General features: G+C 43.8%; 1 protein-coding gene across 1 annotated transcript in view; it reads left to right on the forward strand.

Moving 5' to 3' along the window:
* LOC122798685 (zinc finger protein 708-like) overlaps nt 1-26,333 on the forward strand; it is a 213,874-nt gene that overhangs the window by 112,410 nt on the left and 75,131 nt on the right. Inside the window, exon 5 of the mRNA XM_044067778.1 lies at nt 14,227-14,346. Within this exon, the coding sequence (XP_043923713.1) occupies nt 14,227-14,346 (120 nt within the window). The remainder of the gene's footprint in view (nt 1-14,226; nt 14,347-26,333) is intronic.

Genomic DNA, 26,333 nt, shown 5'->3' on the forward strand with positions numbered 1-26,333 from the left:
AAATGGGCTCTGTCCCAGTCAGACTTTCCCCATAAATAAATGTCAAATAAATAAATAAATCTAGGAATAATGCCAAAATACAAACAAGATGAATGACTTTAATAATTAGCTTAGTTTCTACTGTTATTCTAAGGGGGTGCATTATTTGTCAAGATGGAAGGAGACTGTCAGCAGACCGTGCTGCTTTGCCATGGATGGCCTGCACCTCTTTTCTATAGGCTTTCAAATATTAGCTAAAACAGTGGCTTCCCCCATAGTGCCTTTTTAGGCAATGCAACATTGTAAATATTTCTGACCTAGTGAATCAAAACCAAAAATATCTAAAGGTGCTACTCCTCAGTGCTAGGAGTCCAAGTAAGAAACTCCACTCCCTACAAGGTCTCCTGCTAAAGAATGCCGATGGTATGCAGTCACTGAAACATGGTTTAAAGCCATGGAAAGTACACTGGTAGTGTAAGGTTGTAATGCCTTCCACACATTTAGACCAGCCACTACACAGACAGGGACTAAAAGTTGAGGTCTCATGATTTACATCAAAAATAAATAGACCTCAAGGTTGGTCAAACAGGACAATGCCCTTAAGCTTCTCCATGTTCAAATTACCATAGGCAAAATCCAGTACCACTTCCTTGCAAGCTATAGGTCCCCCTCTATGCCCCAGGAAATCCATAACACATATTTAACCTTACTGGAAACGCTCACCATCCAACCCATTACCTTATTCATGGGCGACTTTAATTACCCCAGTATTAACTGGGAATTATATATGACACCAAACATGCAAGCACAGATATTCCTAGATTTTGTAAACACAGACTCTGTAGACCAGAATGTCAGTACACTGACCAGGGACACAAACATACTGGATGTGATCCTCACTAATATGGGAGAGTGCTCCACAGCCCCTAGTATAATGTTCTGTGATGAGGTCAGACCACAAAACTGTCTCTTTTGAAATAAAAATAAAACTCAGATGCCCAGCTAAGCCCAGAATGTTCAGGAATTACTCCAAGACTATTTTTTTTTATTAAGGGATAACCTGGCAAAATTTCAAGCCCCCTCCCCAAAACAGTGAGAACACTGTTGCCTACATAGAACTGTTCATAGACACCCTATACAAGCATGTTAATAGCTTCATAGAGGCAGCTGTGCCCGCCAGGAATAAGTACAGACTAACTCAAAAAAACAAGCCACCCTGGTGGAATCACATTGTCAATATGCTATGAGGTGTAGCACCCAGCAGGATAAAAGCAGTCTCATCAAGCAAAACAAATAACTTGGATGACAAAGTCTACCAAAGCACAATTTGAGGTAAATTTAGCCTCCAAGTCAAGGACAGGCATAAGGCATTCTTTAGCTACGTCCGTAACCTCAAAGCCAATACACAATTGTGTGTAGAGCTCATTGTTAATGGAACCACCTATACTGAGCCAGAAGATAAAGCAAACCTACTGGCTGACAAATTCAGCTCTAGCTTTAATCCCGTCTCTTCCTCTCTGTCAACCTCCCCTTAGGAAATACCATTAAATATAACGCTCCCTGTTATCAGTAGGGAACAGGTTCTCAATGCTGTCTCCAAGGCAAAGAACACTAAATGAATGGGGCCAGACAGTATCCCAGGATGCCTTCTAAATTGTGTGATGGTGATTCCAGACAGCATGAAACATGACCTATTTTAACTGTAGCCTCCAAACAGGCTCTATTCCTCATGAATGGAGAGCAGTAACCATCATCCCTCTGCACAAAGGCGGTCCATTTACAGACCCTGAACTCTACAGACCAATAAGGCTGACTCGTCTCATATGCAAGCGATGTACAAAATTAGCATGACAATATTCAGTAATGACATAGTAAACCTCCAGACACTGGACTCAACCCAGTTTGGTTTCTTCAAAGGCAGTCATGCCTACTCAACCTGGTGGACTTCTTTGAGGTCACCAAAGCAATGGATGAGGGCAAAACGGTTCACACTGCCTACCATAACCTGACCAAGGGATTTGACACAATACCCCACTCAGGCATTTTTGACAAAGTCGAGAGTAGGTGTAAACGCTTATGTTACCCAGTGGATAGCCAGCTGGCTCACAGGCAGAAAGAAGAAGCTGGAATTGAGGAGTGCACCTCTACAAAGAGTGCAGTCACAAGCAGAATCACTCCGGAATCCATCCTGTGGCTGCTCCTTTTTTGCATCTACTTCTCTGAAGTCAAGGCCAGTGTTGAGGGCCTCTGGCTGGCCAAATTTACAGATGATTGCAAATTAGGAGCAGTCATAGAATCTCCCACTGGCATTAATGGTCTCCAGGAAGGGATGACAAAAACCAGTAACTTGTTTCACAGCCATGGACTAAAACTAAATACCAAGAAATGAACAATAGCATCCTTGAAGTCATCCGCCCCTACTAATTATCATATTGACAACATACCCTTTACAGTTGACCCAGTAGCCAGGGAGTTGGGGACATGTACACGGTAATCTAGCCTTTGACCATCACACATCTACAGTAGTAAGGAAATCATTCTTTATTGTGCAACTTATAAACAAAGGTATGACATCTAGGTCTAAGGAGGTCATTGTTTCACTGTTCTCAACATTCATCAGACCCATCATTGAGTACAGTGCTCTCTTTGATGTGTACCTAACCAGACCATTCAATAACTGGAACATCCACAGAGGTACATTACTAAAAGAATGTAGAGCATAAATATTATGTCCTGTGCAGACTGCCTTAAAGCTCTTTCCCTGTATTTGGTCTCCTACAGGCTGTTGAGGGGAGATCTATTCCTGGCATACAGGGTGGTGTTAGACTCTGTCCTGATGGACCTCTTTCATATCTGCAAAACAAACAGTACTAGAATTATTTATTTATTTATTTATTTTATTTTACATTTGTTGACCGGGCTAGTCTAACTGGATATATGTTTATTTTCAGTAGAGGCCCGGGGAGATAAGCTCCAAACACACACAATTACATAAAATGTTGGTACAGTACAAAGATGTGAAAATTGTCTGTGGTATAAATAGCACCTGCTGGAGGCAGGTATGGATCCCAGTGACTATCCCTTCTCTGGAATAGGCTCCCCATCCATGTGAAGCAGAGTTCCACCATAACCTGATTCAAGTGTAACTTGGACAATTGGATGGGGAGCATTAAAATCATTCCTGGTTTGATATCTGTCTCTAATGTACACAGGCAGACGGTAAATGGTTCAATTCCCAGGCCTCTGCTTGTAAATGTTTCACCTTCCAAGTCCCTGCTTACACTTTTCAAAGTCACCAAAACTCATCAGAGATTTGGAATGTATGGCTAGGCTTAAAAAGTTCCCAGTGGTCATTAGCCTAGTTCACACCTATGAACCTGTGAAAGTCAGATTGTGTCATGTGCAGTATTTGAAAATTAGGTGAGGGAGACTGTTATATGTTTATAATTAAATATTCTAATGGATTCAGAGCATAATTCTGTAGACGTCAGCACATAATGAACCCTTTTACCTTTGGATGAAGGGCTTTAGTTGGGACTTTGTTCACTATTGAGGGTACAGCAAGGTCAGAAGAGTGACCAGTAGATGACTGTAAAGGAGACAGAACTGTAGAAGTTGCTCAAGACTTGCTGTTGCTGTTAGAGCTCAGTCATAAGATGAAATGTCTAGCTTACTATTATTCAGTCTTTGTTCTCCTTCTCGCCATGCCCAAGAGTTTTGGTTAATGACTCACAAGGTAAGTTCAGAGATAAAAGTAGTGGAAGTAAGGTCTGTTCACAGAGGTGATAGAGTCTCTGTCCATGACAGAGAGAGAAGAGGTTAACAATTTGGGAGGACATTTGCTGCTACGTTTAGCTGAGGAAAGACAAGATAAGCTGGTTTGTGGACATGGTGAAGATGCCTTTGTGCACCTTCTCTGTCCGATGGAGGACGACCTAAGGTGAACCAAAACAAGCTAGATAGGTACCATTTCATCTTGCATGGGAATACCTAGGGATGTTGAGTTGTGGTTTGTTGCTTGGGATAGGAGGCGCACATGAGTAAGGATAGGCAGAGGGGGCTTCACCCTATTGCACCACTGTGCTTGCTTATTAACACTGTCTCTAACCTCAAGTCCTATACATTACCTTATGAAAAGCCCTTTCCAGAACTGTAATACTATTACATAACACACTCAGACATGCTTTCTTTACATTAGAACATACACACAATATTAAAAGTATCTGCTTGTTTAGCCTTTCCTCTAACAGTAACACACAAACACTAACACACAAACACTTGTACTCAGAATTTCACCTCTATTGCTGAAGCTTTCTGCATTTCCAAAAGTTTGTCATTCACACACGCATCAACTTACCATAACTAAAACTACATGCCCTGGGCATACTTACATAATGCAGAAGATACAATAATGAGTCAAAACGCTGTCTTTGCTTGGTAAACAGTACGAGTGAAACTGGACCCGGGCAAGTAAAAGAAAATAAATTTGGATGGATGGATGGATGGATGGACCCCTTTAGGCATACTTGTGCAAACTTAGTGAATGTTTTTTCATAAACTAGAAGAAAATTAATTCAGCTTATAGTTGTGTTCTCCAGTTTGCATTAAGATGTTGTTTATTTATTTTATTTATTTATTCTTTTGTTGACCTGATTAGTCCCACTAGGCTAATAGACTCTTTTCAGGGGAGACCGAAAATCAGGTTATCGGGACATATATGTAGAGTAAAGATGTGTGGAAGTGCCATCCTTTTGGATGAGATGTTAAACTGAGGTCTCATCTATTTGAGTTGGTGGTAGCTCAGATGGATACAAAAGATCCCACAGTACCTAACATAAGGAGTAGGAGGATTTTTTTAATTTACACATTTTATTTTCCTTCTTTGTGTGTATTTATAGTGTTAATAAATCATGACTGCACAATTTCATTTAAGTATATCAAAGAAAAATAACTGTTTGTTTTTCTCTCATTACCGGCATCCATTGACAATCATTTTTTAATGTTAAATTACAATATACACATCCCAAATTTGACTGGCAAATAAAATGTCAAGAATTATTATGCATACAGACCACAAAGCAGTAACAACAATTTAATCTGCTAAATCAATATTATAACATGTAATTAATAAAAAAATAATAATAAAAAACAAAGCCACCAAAGGAATACCATAACTGGAATATGTATTAGATTAACACTTTCATTTGTATAAATGCAAAGAACTTCTTCAGATAGTCACATTACTAGATTATCACATCTAAAATCCCTGTAATAGTTGTAAATAATATCAACATTAATAATAATAAACCATCATATCTAAATTCCTTTAAATATAAATTCCACGCATTTTGTTCTGACATTCAAGGGAAAAAAAAGATTCATAGTCTCTTCAGCATTACATATCCTGCATAATCTATCTTACATTTGTTTATGACTCAGTTCTTCCTTCACAATTAACCGCTGAATGCTAAATCACCTCCTAAAATCATCCATCCCCAATATTTTTAAATATTTCTCTTCTGTCTTTAATTGTAATAGAAATAGAAAGGTCACCCCGGGGATCACTCTGGTGGCTCTATTTGATAGAGGCACTGGGAACTAACGTTGGGCGATACGATGCCAGGGCACATCTGTGGGTTAGGCTTCTAAAGGCTCCAGGGCCATTAGCCTAGTATACACCTATGAACCTATGTTGTTTTATGATTTATTTTAACCCTCCTAGACTGTCACATCATAAAAACTGTCCGTAATGTACTCATAGCTGTAGATTCATTTAAGTACCTGGGTATATGGGTAGATCCAGCTTTGAGCTTTTTTAATCATATAAACCAATTGGTTAATGATAGTTTTATAACTATGGGTTGTATAAAAAGATTTATAAAGTCTAGGAAGTCAGAAATGATGAAGTCATTGTTTGTCAGTTACATTACACCCAAACTTGATCTGGAAACCTTGTAAGAAAACAAGCATGAATAAATTGGAGAGAACACAGAGGAAATATAGCAAGGGTAGTATCCATAAATGTGAAAATTTAAGTTATTATAAAATGAAAATATCTGAACTTGTAGTCTGTTTCAGTTTAAAAAAAGACTTAGTGTACATTTATTCTCTTTTTTCTAATTGCAACTGTCCATATTTCGTCAGTCTGCATGTTCTAACATCATTACCTATTTTCCCATTTAATTTTCCTAAATTACAATTAAAATCGCCCATCATTATAATTTCCATTTTTGGTATCACATAAGTTTTAACCTCTTGAAAAAGATTGTATTTTTTTTATTGTGTATGCATATACATATATATATATATATATATATATATATATATATATATATATATATATATATATATATATATATATATATATATATATATATATATATATATATATATATATATATATACACACACACACGCACACACCTTTTAACCACCAAACTACCTTCCCATGCTGTAAAATCCAATACCTTAATACTTTCTTAACAAGCAGTATCACTTCAGAACACGCATCTCTCCAAAGATTAATCTAGCCGCCTTACCCCACACAACTTCATTTTTTTGCTCATGATTTAATTTTCTAGTATCCTGCAAACAAATCCATCACTACCTTGCTTTTGACACTAAGTGCACACAGTATTTTTCGTCATTTAATAAGACATTCGCATTTAATGAAACAGTTTTACACCATCCCTTTCTTTTTTAACAATGTCTAGTTGCAAAAGCTTTAGCCTTCTTTCTTTTATGTACCCTTTTTAGCTGTTGTATCTTTATCTACTTCATCTTCCTCCTCATTTTTCCTCCCCTTCTTAAGAACATAAAACAGTAAATTGACTTTGCACATCCACATTATATACTGAATCCAACCCCTGGCATCCACACCCACACGAACATATTTTTCATTAATATATTTACCACTCTCAAACTCGTCTGTCACTATTTCATGTACCTTTTCAACTTTTTCCTCATTTTCAAAATGTTCATTTGTATCTTCACAGTTAAACCAAAAATAGTTTGTTGCTCCACATTTTGACCTAGTTCTTTCTATAGTGTCCAGCTACATTCCCTGCCTCCCTACACTGATAACATTTCCTCTTGCTACATTTCCTTATTAAAGGGTCATGAGAACCACAGTAAAAACATGTTTTGGGTTGACCTTGGTATCTCAAAATTCCTTTTTTACCAGGAACTAGAATGACACGTGGTAAATGGCAAAAGTGTCCTTATTTACTTTCAAGATAAACATCCACTTCCCTTGCCCCACTGAATAATTCTTTCTCATCATAGCATTTTTAGATGTCACTTAAGCAGACTGTGCTCTGGGGAGCATGGGAGATTGGACTAGGTTCATCAGTGGTTGTCTGCATATTGCACTTTGTAACCACTTATAAGGTGGTATTATTTTGTGCCCCTGGTGATGTCCTTCAAGGATGCATCTGCAGTCTTTAGAAATGGGTTGTCCTGTCGTCAGGCAGCCCTTCGGTCGGCCGGATTCCAAAGTCTGGGTCTAGCTTCGGCTGGTGTCGCACTTCACCCGACGTCATTGCGGCAGTTATTCGGGTATAAAGGCATCAGGCGACGCCATTTTCCTCAGTCTTTCTTGCCGCGTGGCGCCCGAAGCAGAAGCTGTTCGCAAGTGCCGGTCGGTCAGATCCAGAGATTACTACTACCGAATACTACTTCGAAGACTTCTATAAAGCTAAGTACCCCGTTGGGGACTCTTTCTTGCCTCAGCCGATGTCAGAGAAAGTTAATAACTGTTTATCTTGTGGGAAACAAATACCTCATAAAGATTTCCACTCCTATTGCATACATTGTTTAGGCCCAGACCACGACGTAGCAGCTTGTCTAGCCTGTGCTTCTTTAACCGGGCGGACGCTTAGACGCGTCGGACTTTGCTGAACAGATTTTCGGCTCCGATTTTGCCTACATTATGCCGCCGGATCCTCCGACTACGCAAATAACCAAGAAACGCAAAGAAAAGGACCGACACTCGCGGTCCGCGGTTTCGGCCGGAAACGCGGTTAAGAAAACCACAGTGTCTCGGTTTCGGCCGAAACCGAGCAAGCGGTTCTTTCTTCAGCCGATAACTTGCCTTCTACCGAGGCCTCTTCTAACCTGGTAGAAACGGCTTCTGAAATCCAACCTTCTGTTGCGATTTCACAGGATTTATCAGACACCATTCCCCTAGATATTTCTACCCCTGCACGTGGAGCTGCTAGGCCTCCACCAGCTATGTCTATTAAGGCCTTTGCCAGGGCTGAAGCAGCCAAAGCATCTAAACCTGTGCCTGCCAAGCCCCCCTCTCACAGGCCCAGCACCAGTTCCCATATGCTTTCTTTAGCAGAGGATCTCATCACTTTAATTCGTGGAGCCCAGCCTCATCCAGACAGGGCCTCTCTCCCTCCTCCAGAAAAGAGGCCTAGAGCAGAGCCCCCTGAGCCAGAAGCCACAGATGATTCCTCTGATGACTCAGAACATACAGATCCTCCTGAGGCTTCTTATTCTCCTTACGAAGACTCTGATGCTGAGGAGTCCATCCCTTCAGCCTCTCCTCCTGAGGAATTTTCCTTTGGGGAAACCTTGCATGCTATGAGGGAGCAATTTCAGTGGCAGGGCCAAGATTTCTCAGACTCTAGAAAAAGGCTTAGGACCTTTCTACATTTGCCACAGCATAGGCCTTTAGCTATACCTCCAGTTCTACCTGTGGTTGATGATGCATTTAATGATACTTGCACTGCTCCTGATACTTTACCTCCGGCTCCTGCTAAGCCCGATAGGTACTACAGGGTCCCGGACACGCATCACCACTTATATAAGGCTCCTTTTGCAGATCCAGAGACAATCTCCCAGGGCCCTAAAGCTGTAGCAGCTACTTCTTCTAAAAACCCCCTCCCCTCGGAAAGGGAATCCAGGTCCTTAGAGAGATGGGGTAAAAAAGTTTACACCTCTGCTACTTTGTCAGCTAGAGCTTTGAACTGCCAATTTCATATGATTCAATATCAAGAGTTTATGCTTGACCAGTTGACTAAAAAGCTGTCCTCGGAAGAATCTTTAGATAAAAAGTATGTTCAAGAAATGTTACATAACATACAGCAGGTTAGTAACCATTCTTTAAAATGTGGCTATGATGCACTGGAGGCTTCCTTTAGATCAGCCATGACTGGCACAGTTATCAGAAGGCATGCATGGTTGAAAGAACAGGCATTACCAGACCATGTCAAATCTAAGCTTTTGGATGCACCTATGGACAAGGCCAATTTATTTGGTGCCCCCGCACAGCAGGTACTAAAAAAGATGGAAGAGAAAGCAAAATCTGTGCAAACAGTAAAAGATTTCTTACAAGTTCAACCTCCAAGGTTTAGCAGGAACTGGCCCTCCAAAATTGGTCCTTTCCAGACTCCTCTAAGGCACAAAGAGGCAGAAATAGGCTCTAGAGGCAGAAACCAATCCAGGGGTGCCTACAGGGTCGCCAGTGGCAGGGTAACAACCAACGAGGCACGGATACAGCCACCACCACTACAACAACTCAATCACAGTGACTTGGCGGTGGCACCGCCTACCAGGGAACAATTAGAAGCGCCCTTAGGCGGAAAGCTAACATTATTTTCAAGAAACTGGCACTGCATTACAAGAGAAAAATGGATTTTGCAGACTATAGACAAAGGTTACAGGTTCCATTTCCATACACTACCAGGAAAGAGAGGAATGCCAAACCTACCACCTTCTCAAAGGACAGAAGCTCTAAAACAAATATCTCAATTATTAAGAATGAGAGCTGTGGAAAAGGTACCATCTATGGAGCAAGGGAAGGGATTTTACTCCAGGCTCTTCCTGGTACCAAGAAGAGAAAACAAATGGAGGCCTATTCTAGACCTGTCCGCTTTAAATACATTCCTCATTGTTCCAAAATTCAAAATGCTGACCCTACAGCAGCTTCTTCCCATGCTGGGCAAGGAGTCTTGGCTGGTAACTCTAGATCTCAAGGAGGCATACCTGCACGTCCCCATAAGACCAATTTGCAGAAGATACCTCAGATTTCTTGCAGGATCAGAGCATTATCAATTCTCAGCATTGCTCTTTGGCTTATCTACTGCTCCCAGAGTGTTCACGAAATGCCTGGCATCAGTAATCGCTCATTGCAGACTTCAGGGAATTCAAATCTATCCCTACCTGGACGACTGCCAGATACAAGCGGACAACAAAAACAAACTAACAGAAGACTTACAAAGAGTCATCTACCTGCTGCAAGCCCTGGGATATACAGTCAATACAAAAAAGTCAAGGCTGATTCCATCCCAAAGAATAACCTTTCTGGGTGCAGAACTGGACACATCAAAACAAATGGCATTTCTAACTGCAGAAAAGAAAGAGCAACTTCCTCTCTACTTCTTGGCATTAACAAAGCAGAGCCATCTAACTGCAAGAAAAGTGCTACAAGCTCTAGGCTTCATGGCATCCTGCATAATACTGGTCCCTCATGCCAGGCTGCATATGAGAAAGCTACAGTGGTACCTAAAGAATTTGTGGTCTCAGCACAAGCACAGCCTAGAAACCAAAATTCCAATGATCCCATGCCTAAAGCAAGAGTTCTTATGGTGGGCTCAGGCCTGTCAATCAAACACAGGACTGCCCTTCTGCAAAGTCAACCAGGACAAACCATCACGACAGATGCCTCAGACCTCGGTTGGGGGCACACATGATGGGCAAGTGCATTCAAGGCCTATGGACTCAAGACCAGCTGCATCTGCACATAAATCTAAAAGAAATGATGGCAGTAAAGTTGGCAATCCAGGCATTCAGACCTTTTCTCCAAGAAGGCCAGTTGATGATAAGGACAGACAACACCACAGTTATGTGGTACATCAACAAACAGGGAGGCACACACTCATACCCTCTATGCCGGCTGGCACTGGACCTATGGGATGTGGCTCTGAGCTACAACATTCAGTTACAGGCAATTTATGTACCAGGGAAGGAAAACATCCTAGCAGACATGTTAAGCAGAACTACAACAGATGCCCACGAATGGATGCTGCATCCGGACATCTTCAGAACCATCACAAGAGAATGGGGATTACCACAAATAGACTTGTTTGCATCCCCTTCCAATCACCAGTTGAAGAAATTCTGCACAAGGACTTACCACCCACTTGCTTGGAGGGTGGACTCCCTATCCTTCAGTTGGAAAAGCCTGACAGCATACGCATTCCCACCACTACCTTTGATGCACAAGGTGCTTCTCAAGATCAAAGAGGAACGTCCGAGGATCATTCTGATAGCCCCAGACTGGCCAAGACAACATTGGTATCCACTGCTGAGGAGCATGTCCGGGAACAAATATGGACACTGCCCTGATCCCATTACTGCTGACACAGAACAACTACAACATTCTGCATCCAAACCTAAAAACTCTGCAGCTAACTGCCTGGAACATTACATAACAGCAATTAACCCAGATTTATCCCAAAGGGTTAAAGACATAATCCTGGAGGCTCGCAGACCTTCAGCAAGAAAGAATTATGCAGCAAAATGGAAAAGATATCTCATCTGGAGTACTGCAAAGGGCAAATGTGACACTGGTGAACATAGCCAACATCCTGGAGTACTTGGCGGAGCTCTTCCATACAGGCCTGTCCTATTCCTCCATCAAGATACATGCATCAGCTATTTCAGCAGAGTACAGCTTGGATCCTCCTGTCTTCTCGCATCCTCTGCTCAGACAGTTTCTGAGAGGAATTAAAAATGTAAAACCTCCCAGGAAACCTCCATTACCAGCATGGGACTTGAACTTTGTGCTAGAAAAACTGACTCTTCCTCCTTTCGAACCAGCAGCAACAGCAGAATTGCAATACTTATCCTGGAAGACTGCTTTCCTGCTGGCAATAACTTCAGCAAGAAGGGTCTCTGAGCTATAGGCATTAATGGCAGTGCAACCCTTCCTAATCTTCCATCAAGATAGAGTGTCCATGAGAACAAATCCTACATTTATGCCTAAGGTGGTATCCAGAGTATCTTTAAATCAGGCTATCCACCTTCCTACATTCTTCCCCAACCCACAGAACAGGGGAGAAAGGCTCTTACATACCTTGGATGTACACAGACAATTATGCTACTACCTGGACAGGACAAAAAACAATAGAAAAACTGACCAGCTTCTGGTAGCATATGCAGCAGGAAAGGAAGGAAAACCAATTTCTAAACCGACAATCTCCAAATGGATAGGAAATTGCATTAGATTTTGTTACTCCTACCATGGAAAGAAAACTCCAGAGAACATCAGGCCTCACCCCACAAGGGCTACAGCCACTACCACAGCTTTCTTACGAGGAGTGGCTACCAAGGACATTATAGAGGCTGCTACTTGGACCTCCGTGCATACATTTGCCAAGCATTATAACTTACCTCTATACTCTAGATCCCGTGCTGGTTTTGCCACTGCTGTTTTGCAAGGGATCCTAACTACACCATAATCTCTTCTCATTTCCTCCTCCCCTAGTTTAGCTATGGTATTCTACCCATTTGTAAAGACTGCAGATGCATCCTTGAAGGACATAGTACAGTTCTGTACCTACCATAAATGTAGATGTCCGAGAGAATGCATCTGCAGTCAGGATTACCCACCCTCCTTCCCCTCTGAGGTACTCCTAGGGAATTTGCCAATCTTCAGCTAGCTTGGGGGGGATCTATTATGGTGTATTTGTTTGTATATATGTACATACATGCATATTTTTGTGTTTGCTCTCTACCATTTGGAAACTTTGGCATTTATCCAAATTTAGCCATCCAAGAGGGCACCTGGCATCTGGGGCAAGAAACACTGAGGAAAATGGCGTCGGCTGATGCCTTTATACCCGAATAACTGCCGCAATGACGTCGGGTGAAGTGCGACACCAGCCGAAGCCAGACCCAGACTTTGGAATCCGGCCGACCGAAGGGCTGCCTGACGACAGGACAACCCATTTGTAAAGACTGCAGATGCATTCCTCTCGGACATCTACATTTATGGTAGGTACAAAACTGTACTTTCCATATATTCCAAAATGCTGTGCAGTGAATGGTAGAGTTTCCCTGCTACAGAGAAGTTTTTTTTTCCTTTTATCCTTTCCTCTCAAAGGGATTTGCCAGTACCATTTGGTCAGGTCTAGGATGGACAAGTACCTTGCTTTATCCAGTTTTTATATAGTTTATCAATATGGGGCATAGAGTAGATGTCAGTCCTGACATACTGTTAAGTTTTGTAAAGTTCCCACAAAAGTATATTAAGCCATCTAGCTCCAAGTATCATTTTACATGGATATGTGTGATTTATTAGCAGGTCTTTCCTCAGAATGGGTTTCATCATCCAGGATTATTATCTTGATTCTATTCCATAGAAGTTAATGTTAATGTTAAGAGTAATATTGTTTATGTCACCCCCAAGACAGGGCATCTTAGAGTTGGTATGCTTGGAGATTTGGGGTGGGGTTGTGCAGTGGGCATTCCCCACATAAAACTGCTTGTTTTGTATTTATTCTTAAAGCTGATGTAGTCTGTTATTGACTTCTTTTATTTTTTCATTTCATAACAGTGCAGTGGATCTCTCTAAATACTGTACTGATATACACATTTGTTGGTGCTGTTTAACCTATAATAAAAAAAAACACACACACAAACTCCTTCACAAACCAAAAACCCAAAGAAGCACAAAGGAGTAAGTCATATTTTTACTGGTGCATCCGGTACCTCGGCTTACAGCTTCAAGGAATAATTAATACACCACATGGCTCCTATTTTTATACCTCACTTAATTACTGCTTAACCTATAGTTAGAAACTGGTGCACCTCTCTGAAATGATATATGCTTTGTGGGTAGTTGTAGAATGAACCTGGATTTTGATGGGAAAGTGTCTAAACATTCCATTTACTGGATTAATAAATTAAAAATAAATTTATGATAGAAAGGATTATTTCTTAAATCACTGCAAATGCATTACTGGTGCAGACATTACATGCATTCAGAAAAAGTAAGAGATAAAAGTGTGGAAAAGTTTTAACCCAGTGACAAAGCTCCAATGTATAAGAATTTAGGAATATGGAAGCTAACTGTTTTACTACAGAGGTATCTAGTCTGTAACTGTGGTTACTAAATAAATGTTCTGTTCTTATATATTTTTGTGACTGTCCATTAGTACAGTATTGTAAACTTAACCTAAAATTCAAGGAAGGATCAGTCTTTAACTACATCATTCTGTTGATTATATCTTGAAGGTTATAGCATCCCACTGGAGCAGCTTTGTTTACTTCTTGCAAAATGTGAATCACCCCCATCTCATGATACAGGAGGAGGGATGTTGCAGCCAGATCTGCTTCCTGATGCCATGCATGATGGTAAGTAGCTGGACAAACACTTTTCTTTAAGGTCTTCTCATTCCTGGTTAAGTGGATCTTCAGATTTTGTAACAGGCAGAAGAGAGGGTGCGCCCAATGGGCCTGGGTGCACAGATGTATTGAAACTCAGAAAGCACCAAAGTGTATAATGTACTCCAGTGGAGTGAGACAAATACATTTAATTGAAAAGCACTTAATCCAACAGGCATACGAAGGGCGCCAGTTGCACTTGTATGACAGTGTGTCAAGGCGTTCACCTCCTGAAGTTAGGGGAATTCTGACAAGCACAAATAACAGCTGCTAAACCAATGCTAATGCTGGGAGGAGTACAGCACTGTCTGAAGGCTGAGGGTGAGCAGTACTGCAGAACATGGTGTGGTACTGAAGGCTGGGGGTGAGCAGTACTACAGAACATGACTTGGTACTGCAGGCTGGGGGAGTGCAGTACTGCAGAACATGGTGTGGTACTGAAGGCTGGGGGTGAGCACTACTACAGAACATGATGTGGTACTGAAGGCTGGGGGTGAGCAGTACTACAGAACATGGTGTGGTACTGAAGGCTGGGGTGAGCAGTACTGCTGAACATGGTGTGGTACTGAAGGTTGGGGTGAGCAGTACTACAGAACATGGTGTGGTACTGAAGGCTGGGGGTGAGTGGTACTGCAGAACATAGTGTGGTACTGAAGGCTGGGGGTGAGCAATACTGCAGAAAATGGTGAGGTACTGAAGGCTGGGGGTGTGCAGTACTGCATAACATGTACTGAAGGCTGAGGTGAGCAGTACTGCAGGACATGATGTGGTACTGAAAGCAGGGGGTGTGCAGCACTGCAGAACATGGTGTGGTACTGAAGGCTGGAGGTGAGGGGTACTGCAGAACATGGTGTGGTACTGAAGGCTGGGGGTGAGCAGTGCTGCAGAACATGGTGTGGTACTGAAACCTGAGGGTGAGCAGTACTGCAGAACATGTGTGGTACTGAAAGCTGGGGTGAGCAGCACTGCAGAACATATGGTATTGAGGGCTGGGGTGAGTAGTACTACAGAACATGATGTGGTACTGAAGGCAGGGGGTGTGCAGTACTGCAGAACATTGTGTGGTACTGAAGGCTGGGATGAGCAGTAGTACAGAACATAGTGTAGTACTGAAGGCTGGGTATCAGCAGTACTGCAGAACATGGAGCGGTACTGAAGGCTGGGGTGTGTGGTACTGCAGAACATGATGTGGTACCGAAAGGCTGGGGGTGATTGGTACTACAGAACATGGTGTGCTACTGAAGGAAGGGGTGAGCATTACTACAGAACATGGTGTGGTACTGAAGGTTGGGGGTGAGTGGTACTGCAGAACATGGTGTGGTACTAGGCTGGGGGTGAGCAGTACTGCAGAACGTGGTGTGGTACTGAAGGCGTGGGGTGTGCAGTACTGCATAACATGTACTGAAGGCAGGGGTGAGTAGTACTGCAGAACATGATGTGGTACTGAAAGCTGGGGGTGAGCAGTACTACAGAACATGCTGTGGTACTGAAAGCAGGGGGTGTGCAGTACTGCAGAACATGGTGTGGTACTGAAGACTGGGGGTGAGAGGTACTGCAGAACATAATGTGTTACTGAAGGCTGGGGATGAGCAGTGCTGCAGAACATGGTGTGGTACTGAAGCCTGAGGGTGTGCAGCACTGCAGAACATGGTGTGGTACTGAAGGCTGGAGGTGAGGGGTACTGCAGAACATGGTGTGGTACTGAAGGCTGGGGGTGTGTGGTACTGCAGAACATGTGGTACCGAAAGGCTGAGGGTGATTGGTACTACAGAACATGGTGTGCTACTGAAGGAAGGGGTGAGCATTACTACAGAACATGGTGTGGTACTGAAGGTTGGGGGTGAGTGGTACTGCAGAACATAATGTGTTACTGAAGGCTGGGGATGAGCAGTGCTGCAGAACATGGTGTGGTACTGAAGCCTGAGGGTGAGCAGTACTGCAGAACATGGTGTGGTACTGAAAGCTGGGGGTGAGCAGTACTGCAGAATATATGATATTGACGGCTGGGGTGAGTAGTACTACAGAACATGATGTGGTAGTGAAGGTAGGGGGTGTGCAGTACTGCAGAACATGGTGTGGTACTGAAGGCGGGGCATGAGCAGTACTACAGAACATGGTGTGATACCGCAGGCTGTATGGTGAGTAGTACTGCAGAACATGGAGTGGGACTGAAGGCTGGGTGTAAGCAGTACTGCAGAAAATGGTGTGGTACTGAAGGCTGGTGGTGAGCAGTACTACAGAACATGGTGTGATACCGAAGGCTGTAGGGTGAATAGTACTGCAGAACATGGTGTGGTACTAAAGGCTGAGATGAGCAGTACTGCAGAACATAGTGTGGTACTGAAGGCTGGGTGTCAGCAGTACTGCAGAACATGGTGTGGTACTGAAGGCTGGGGGTGTGTGGTACTGCAGAACATGATGTGGTACTGAAGGCTGGGGGTGATTGGTACTACAGAACATGGTGTGATACTGAAGGCTGGGGGTGAGCAGTACCACAGAACATGGTGTGGTACTGAAGGCAGAAGTGAGCAGTACTAAACATGGTGTGGTACTGAAGGCTGGGGGGTGAGCAGTACTACAAAACATGGTGTGCTACTGAAGGAAGGGGTGAGCATTACTACAGAACATGGTGTGGTACTGAAGGCTGGTGAGGTGTACTGCAGAACATGGTGTGGTACTGAAGGCTGGGAGTGAATGATACTGCAGAACATGGTGTGGTACTGAAGGCAGGGGTGAGCAGTACTACAGAACATGGTGTGGTACTGAAGGCTGGGGTGAGCAGTACTACAGAATATGGTGTGATACTGAAGGCTGGGGGTGAGCAGTACTGCAGAACATAGTGTGGTACTGAAGGCTGGGGTGACCAGTACTACAGAACATGGTGTGGTACTGAAGGCTGTGGTTGAGCAGTACTACAGAATATGGTGTGATACTGAAGGCTGGGGGTGAGCAGTACTGCAGAACATAGTGTGGTACTGAAGGCTGGGGGGGTGAGCAGTACTACAGAACATGGTGTGGTACTGAAGGCTGGGGTGAGCAGTACTGCAGAACATAGTGTGGTACTGAAGGCTGAGGGGTGAGCATTACTACAGAACATGGTGTGGTACTGAAGGCTGGTGAGGTGTACTGCAGAACATGGTGTGGTACTGAAGGCTGGGAGTGAATGATACTGCAGAACATGGTGTGGTACTGAAGGCTGGGGGTGAGGAATACTACAGAACATGGTGTGGTACTAAAGGCAGGGGTGAGCAGTACTACAGAGCATGGTATGATACTGAAGGTTGTAGGTGTGCAATACTACAGAACATGGTGGGGTACTGAAGGCTGGGGACAAGCAGTACTACAGAACATGGTATGGTACTGAAGGCTGTGGTTGAGCAGTACTACAGAATATGGTGTGATACTGAAGGCTGGGGGTGAGCAGTACTGCAGAACATAGTGTGGTACTGAAGGCTGGGGGGTGAGCAGTACTACAGAACATGGTGTGGTACTGAAGGCTAGGGTGACCAGTACTACAGAATATGGTGTGGTACTGAAGGCTGGGGTGAGCAGTACTACAGAACATGGTGTGGTACTGAAGGCTGGGGTGAGCAGTACTATAGAACATGGTGTGGTACTGAAGGCTGGGGGTGAGCAGTACTGCAGAACATGGTGTGGTACTGAAGGCTGGGGTGAGCAGTACTGCAGAACATGGTGTGGTACTGAAGGCAGGAGTAAGCAGTACTACACAACATGGTGTGGTACTGAAGGCTGGGGGGTGAGCAGTACTACAAAACATGGTGTGCTACTGAAGGAAGGGGTGAGCATTACTACAGAACATGGTGTGGTACTGAAGGCTGGTGAGGTGTACTGCAGAACATGGTGTGGTACTGAAGGCTGGGAGTGAATGATACTGCAGAACATGGTGTGGTACTGAAGGAAGGGGTGAGCATTACTACAGAACATGGTGTGGTACTGAAGGCTGGTGAGGTGTACTGCAGAACATGGTGTGGTACTGAAGGCTGGGAGAGAATGATACTGCAGAACATGATGTGGCACTGAAGGAAGGGGTGAGCATTACTACAGAACATGGTGTGGTACTGAAGGCTGGTGAGGTGTACTGCAGAACATGGTGTAGTACTGAAGGCTGGGAGTGAATGATACTGCAGAACATGATGTGGCACTGAAGGCTGGGGGTGAGTGGCACTACAGAACATGGTGTGGTACTGAAGGCTGGGGGTGAGGAATACTACAGAACATGGTGTGGTACTGAAGGAAGGGGTGAACAGTTCTACAGAACATGGTGTGGTACTGAAGGCAGGGGTGAGCGGTACTGCAGAACATGGTGTGGTACTGAAGGTTGGGAGTGAGTAGTACTACAGAACATGGTGTGGTAAAGATGGTTGGGGGTGAGGAGTACTACAGAACATGGTGTGGTATTGAAGCCTGGGGTTGTGCAGTACTACAGAATATGGTGTGGTTCTGATGGCTGGGGGTGAGCAGTACTACAGAACATTGTGTAATACCGAAGGCTGTAGGGTGAGTAGTACTGCAGAACATGGTGTGGTACTGAAGGCTGGGGGTGAGCAGTACTACAGAACATGGTGTGGTACTGAAGGCTGGGGGTGAGCAGTAATACAGAACATGGCATGGTACTGAAGGCTGGTGGCAGACTGGTAAGTCCTATCATGCCAGGTACAGCATAATGTGTAAGAGCCATGAGGCAGTGAACCAACAAGGTTGACTGGAAGGACAGTGCATAAAAATAGTAGAAAGCCTGTTTTTGTGTCCTTCCTTTGGTGCTGAGGTGAATATGGAAGGGTGGTCTGCCAAAGGGATAATAATGGCACCAATTATTTGTCTGTGTTAGCCCCTTTTGTAATATCTTAACATCGTTTGGGGACTCAATGATTGCACCTAGTTTACAATCATCAGTGAACTTGATAAACAATAGGCCATCTACTTTCACCTAGATTTCCAAGAAATGGTTTCTAAACAGTAGAGGGCCCAGCACAGATCCTTGTGGTATGCCACTGGTTAACTGGTCTACTGTGAGTGGTGGAATCCCCAACTTTGAGAATATGCGTTCTGTTGGTGAGCCATTTTGCTTCCCATCTAGTGAGGTATGGGTTATTCCCCAGCTGGGAATATTTCTTAATTATACCTGAATGGGGGATTGTGTCAAAAGCCTTGGCTGAGTCAAGATAGGCAGTATGTACTGTTTTGCCTTCATCCAGAGCTTTGGTGACATTCTCAAAGAAGTCTGACAGGTTCAATAAGCATGATCTACCCTTTACAAAACCAAACTGAGCTGGATCCACAGTTTGAAGGTCGACTATGTTCTTGTTGATAAGGTCATGATTTTTGCTTTCCGTGGCCTTGCAGGTAAGGCTGGTTAGGCTTCTGGATGTATCGTTCCCAGGGTCGGCTGATGGGACCCCCTTTGTGCAAGGGGATTACCATTGCTGTTCTCCACTCTTCTGGTACAAATCCAGTGCTCAGGCTGAGGGGAAAGTGTGTGCCAAGTGGTTCCACTAGGTCTTGTTCTAGATTGTTTAATAAGCAACATGGGATGTTATCTGATCCCATAGAGACATGTATTTGGCCTTGGAGAGCACAAATATGACCTACCTTTTGGCAGTACTAGGTAGAGGACTGGTGTCGTGTATGCTTTGCAGTATGGCTGATGGGGATAGTGGGGTGAAGTTTGCACCAAATCTGTCAGCTAGGAGGTTGGCAGTTTCCTCAGGGTCAGTATGAGAGGTACAATCCACTATGTTTGGCACATAGTTGGTGTTCTCCTTTAGATTTCAGACATAGCTAAAAAATGCCTTATGATTATCCTTAGCAAGGGATGCTAATTTAGCTTCATAACTAGCTTTAGAAGACTTCACAACATATCTGACTTGCTTGTTCATGCTGTGGATTGTATTCTTCTTCCTCTCAGTAACTTCCCTCTTGTTCTTGGACATCAGTTTCTTCCTTTTGTTATATAACCTATTTTTACTTGAGTTCCACCAGGGTGGCCTGTTTTTTCTGGAAGACCTGGTTTTGATCTGGTCAGGTGCAGCCAAATCTATACAGTTGTTTAGGTGGTTATACAGGGCATTTGTGTACTTTTCTGCATAGGGGTCATTGTTGGATGTGTTGGCAGGGGGTTGAAACTTTTTATATCATTGCCTATGCTTTGGAGGAATAGAAATGTTTTCGTTTTTTGGCTCTTGTGGGGGTGTCGGGTCTGATCATTACTTCAAACGAGACAGATTTATTGTCTGACTTTACCAGGGAAGGCAATGCACAGGGGGTAGTGCAGTGACCCCCAGTGTTTGGTGAGTACTAAGTGTTGTACATTTTTGCCCCTTGTGGGGGTACAGACTAGCTGTTCCAGGGCATTTGTATTGACAAGGTCCAGGAACCTCAGGGGGAGTGTGTCTGTGCTTGTGTACACCACCCAATCAATGGAAGGATAGTTGAAATCATCCACGAGCAAAGTGTTTGGCTGTATAGTGATTGGCTGTAGTAAGTCCAGGTAGGCGGTGCGCTTCTCTTGGTTAATGGTGGGAGACCTGTAGCTTGTAATGAAGTGGGATGATGCTTTACCTATAGTTAATTGGACCTAGAGTAGCTCAAGAGAGTCATACTGTTTAACCAGTCTCAAGGTATATTTGGCATTTATAAAGATTGATACACCTCCAGCTTTGGTTCTTTCACACTCATTTTGAAGTCTGAATATGTGAAAGGCATTGTAGCCATGCACAGCTAGGGAGCTGTCTGCAGCTTTGAACCATATCTCAGTGCCTGCACACATGTCAGCATCTTCCAAGGTGAAGAGTGCTTGCAGGGAGTAGTTTTCTGTTTAGGCCGGTAGTATTAAGCAGCAGAACCTTGAGTTTATCTTGAGTGGATTTTTTATGTTGGAAATTGTGTTGTTTTCACTTTGCCTAAAAAAGGCACTATGGGGAGGCAAGTGTCTTTGCCAGTATCCAAAAGCCTGGAGGAGACAGGTGAAGGCCATCTCTAACCAAGCAACATGGTCTGTCAGCCATGTCTTCTCAGGCTGACAGATACTGGTTCCCCCTGGAATGACACCAGAAGCTAAGCCAATTGTTGGTCAATCATTTCATAGTTTCATAGTTTAGTACTAGGCTATCTGCCTTGGGGCATTTGCAAGCCTAGCCCTAGAGATGTGGCTTTCGCCACCCCATGTAGTGGTACTAAGGTGTATAGAATAAATTTAGAATACTGTGCCTTTGTCTAGTAGTGACACATTGAAGACCCCCTTACTTATTAAAATTAGTTTACTGTACCTCTGTCAAGTAGCAACACAGGGGTGACCCCCGGGGTAAACCTACGATCTCCCATCCACTCGTCAAGATTTCTCTTGAAGAGAGTCAGTGAGGGGCTCTGCCTAACATGTACTGGGATTTTGTTCCAGAGTATGGGAAGCCTCTGAGTTATGAATCTGTCCCTCCATCATGTTCTATTCATGTTTGTACTGAGGTTTAAATCTTTGGCTCTCGTGGTTCTTATGGATTTGGATTTTTTGAGGTGGAGCATGTCCATCAATTCCTGGTTGGACATGGCCTTGTACGTCAGGCACAGATCACCTCTGAGCAGGCGGTATGCTACTGAATAGAGCTGGAGTTTCTTTAGCCTGGCAGCATATGACATATGTTGGAGACCCTTGATCCTCTTGGTGAGGAACTTCTGGGGTCTCTCCAGCTGTTGTAAGTACCGGGTGAGGTACATACCAAATGGGGAATTGTACTCAATCATGGGCCTGATAAGGGAGGAGTACAGGGGCACGATGACCTCCTTTGATCTGGATGTGAACCCCTTCATGATAAGGTGGGCAAGGTAGAAAGTCTTTCTAACCACTTTGGCAACGTGGGTGTCAGATGAGAGGTCACTATCAACTTGGGTCCCCAGGTCTCTGATTACTTTTTCAGTACTCAGTGGGTTACTGTCTATGTGATAATTTGTGGGTACTTTGTTTTTCCCAAAGGGGATGACTATACATTTCTTGGCATTCAGTTTAAGGCCATGATTCCGGCACCAGTTGTCCATTTCAGTGAGGCCTTTCTGTAGGATGTATGTGTTAGCTGGTGTATCGACTATGGCGCCTAGTTTGCAGTCATCTGAGAACTTTGTCAGCCACAACCCTCCCATGTTTGCTTTCACATCTGAGAAGTAAATGCCGAACAAGAGGGGTCCCAGGACAGAGCCCTGTGGGACACCACTTGTGACTGGTTTGAGTCTGACATGGTTCCCGCAATCTTGACTTTATGGGTTCTGTTCTTTAGCCAGTTTGCAACCCATCTTGTGACATATGGATTTACATTTAAGCTGTTTAGCTTATCTATGATCCCCGAGTGGGGTATTGTGTCGAAGGCTTTAGCCAAGTCCAGGTAGGCTGTATGGACTGCCTTGCTCTCATCAATGGCTCTAGTGACAGTTTCGAAAAAGTCAACCAGGTTCAAAAGGCAGGATCTGCCCTTTACAAAGCCGAACTGGTTGGGATCAAGTGTCTGTAGGTCCCCAATGTCATTGTTTATGAGTTCCATAATAATTCTTTCCATAGCTTTGCAAACCAGGCTGGTCAAGCTTATGGGGCAGTAGTTCCCAGGGTCTGTAGTGGAGACTCCCTTGTGGAGTGGGACCACTGTTGCTGTACGCCAGTGTTCAGGTACATATCCTGTAGTAAGGCTAAGGTTAAATAACATTTTTATATGCGGGTTTAGCTCCTCTTGGAGTTCACGTATCATGCAGCCGGGGATACCATCGGGTCCCATAGATGCTGTGTTTTTTGCTTTGCTGAGGGCGGTTCTCACCTGGACATCAGAGATGACAGGGAAATTACATTCGGCTGGGATGAGTATTTCTTCTTTTGGAGATGAGGGAGGGGAGAAATTTGCACTGAACCTGTCTGCCAGAATGTTGGCAATATCTGTGGGTTCGGTACATTTTTTGTCATTGTGTACTAACTCTGAGCATATCTGAGGGTTTCCGCCCAGGTTTCTAACATAACTGAAGAATGCCTTGTGGTTATCTTTAGTGTCCTTGGCGATTCTTCTCTCAAAGTTGGCCTTGGATGTTTTTATGAGATAACGTAGCTTTCTACTAGTGCTGATCAGAGATGCCTTCCCTTTATGGGATTTTGCTCCGTCTTGCAGTAGCTTCCTTCTTTTGTTATACAATTTGTTTATGGCTGGGTTCCACCAGACAGGACGCTTTCCTTTGGTGGAGAGGGTCTTGGTTTTATTTGGGATTGCATGATCCATGCATTCTTGGAGATGTCCATAGAAAGCATTTGTGTAGGATTCAGCATTGTGGGATGTGGTTTCCATTGGCCCTGTGGGCTTAAATGATACCATCTCAGTCTTGAGAAGTGTAAAGTCGGCTTTTGAGAAGTTTCTCACTGTAGTCTTTTGTGCTGGGGGTGGAGGTGGTAAATGTATATCCAGGGTGATTAGTTCGTGGTCAGATCTCACCAGTGAGGGGAATACTTCCGGTGTGGAGCATTTTGTCCCCATGTTTGTGATGATCAGGTCTAGTATATTATCCCCCCTTGTGGGAGAGGTGACTAGCTGTTCCATTGCATTTGAGTTTATGAATTCCAGGAACCTTTAGGCTAAGGTGTTAGGGCTAGAATAGTGCGCCTAGTCTATGTTAGGGTAGTTGAAGTCTCTCAATATGATGGTATTTGGTGAGACATTCATATCTTCCAATGTCTTCAGGTAGTCTGAGTGGGGTTCTTGAGATTGGGAGGGTGGTCTGTAACATGCAGCCAGTTGTATAGCAGTTTTGCCTACGGTTAGCTGCAACTGGATGGTCTCCGATGCTTCATGAGTTGCCACTAACCTGGAGGTGTGGGTATCCTTGATGAATATGGACACTCCCCCTCCCTTTGTGGTTCGGCCCGGGTTTTGGGGACGAAAAGCATGATATGAGGTAAAGCCTGGTAGCACTGGGGTGCTCTCAGGAGCCTTGAACCAGGTCTCGGTTACAGCGCAGACATCAATGTTCTCCATACTGAGGAGTGCTTCGAGAGCCTGCATCTTGAGATTTAGACTTCTGGCGTTGAGCAGCATTACCCTTAATTTTTTTCCATTTTTGTTTTCTAAGGAGGTGGGTTCGTCTTTTGAGCCTTGCCTAAAAAAGGCACTATGGGGGTGGCAAGAGCCTTAGCCAATATCCGGAAGCCCAGTGGTGACAGGTGCAAGCCAACCCTTGTGAAGCAGCGTGGCTTGTCCAGCATGTCATCCCAGGCAGATAGACATTGGATCCCCCTGGAGGCGGGAAAACAAGGATTATTTTTTTGTTTTTTTTTTTTGTTTTTAGATAGAAAACACACAGAAATACAGAAGGCAGCAATAAATCAGTTACACAGGATAGCACACTTTAGTGGGCAGCCTCAATAGTTAAATTAAATAAACAAACAACATATTTTCGATTAATTTTCAACCAGGTAAAATTTTAAGTGCAGATACTATATAATGCAGCAAACAGTTAAAAAAAACAGTATAAGCTTGTTTAAAATAAGCAAGAGAAGGTATTCCAAGTAAAAAACAGAAAAAAATACTTAAATCTGGAAAGTAATCACTTTTTCTCAGTTCTCTGTAGCTAGGACCACACTGCAGGACCACGTGGAGCTGTCTCTGAGTAGTATAGCCAGAAAAAAACGCTTTGAGGTGGATTTTAAAGAGGGAACTTTAAAAGAGCTAGAAATGGTCCAAAACAACCAATTACTACAGCTCTTGTGCCTATATTGTGGCGTCATCCTGGGTGAAGACAGAATGCTGCTTAGGGCCAGGGACATACCTGCCTGTGACATATATCTAAGAATTTAGTCATGTCTCTCTTCATATAGTCCAGACAGGTACATCTCAAGTCATTTGCCCCAACATGTACCATGACAGAGTCATAATGGTAATTGTTGTTGAGTGACTTGAGTACATGTATGATTTGATGGATCCTGGCACCTGACAGGCAGCTGACCGTGACATTTTCCATGTCCAGCCTGGTGAGGGGGACATTTGTGTGTCTCACTTTGAAATCTCCTATGACCAGGACATTTGGTTTTGAGGTGTTTTGCCTTACGGCCTTATTTGCTGAGACGTGTATGTGTGTGTGTGTGTGTTTGCGCGCGTGCGTGTGTGTTGTGTGTGTGTGTTGTGTGTGTCATTCATAAGTGTGTACTAGGCTAACAGCCCTGGAGCCTGTATAAGCCTAGCCCAAAAAGATTCCCATGGCATCATGCCACCTAAAGTTAATTCCCAGTGCCCCTATCAAGCAAGGTCATTGAAGTGATCCCCGGGGGGGGGGGGTGAACTTCCTATTGCCCATTCACTCGTCAAGATTTCTCTTAAAGAGGCCCAGTGAAGTGCTCTGCTTGATGTGAATGGGAAGCTTGTTCCACAGTATGGGAAGTCTCTGGGTTAGGAACCTGTCCCTCCAGCATGTTCTGTTTATTGTGGTGATGAGGTTTAGGTCCCTGGAGTGTGTGGCATAGAGGGATTGGTATTTCTTTAGCTGTAGCATATCTAGCAGCTCTGGGTCAGACATGCCTTTGTAGGTCAAGCAGAGATCACCTCTATGTAGGCGATAAGAGACAGAGTATAGCTGGGGTTTTTTGAGTCTGTCCGTATAGGGCATGTCTAAGGCCCAAGATCTTCTTAGTGGGGTATTTTTATGGCCTTTCCAGTTGTAGGTGTCTAATGAGGTGCATACCAAATGGGGCATTATATTCTATAATAGGTCTAATGAGGGCTGAGTACAGAGGGATTATGACCTCTTTCTTCCTGGATGAGAAAACGCTTGTAATGAGATGTGCCACATAGAAGGACTTTCTGACTACAGTGGCAATGCTGTTTATCAAAGGAGAGGTTGCTGTCAACCTATGTCCCCAGGTCTCTTATCACACCTTCAGTGTTTAGTGGACTACCGCCTGTGTAGTATTTCATGGGCACCAAAATTTT

The sequence above is a fragment of the Protopterus annectens genome, chromosome 3.part1 (genome assembly GCF_019279795.1).
Source record: "Protopterus annectens isolate FY-2018-M chromosome 3.part1, PAN1.0, whole genome shotgun sequence".
NCBI lineage: Eukaryota > Metazoa > Chordata > Ceratodontiformes > Protopteridae > Protopterus > Protopterus annectens.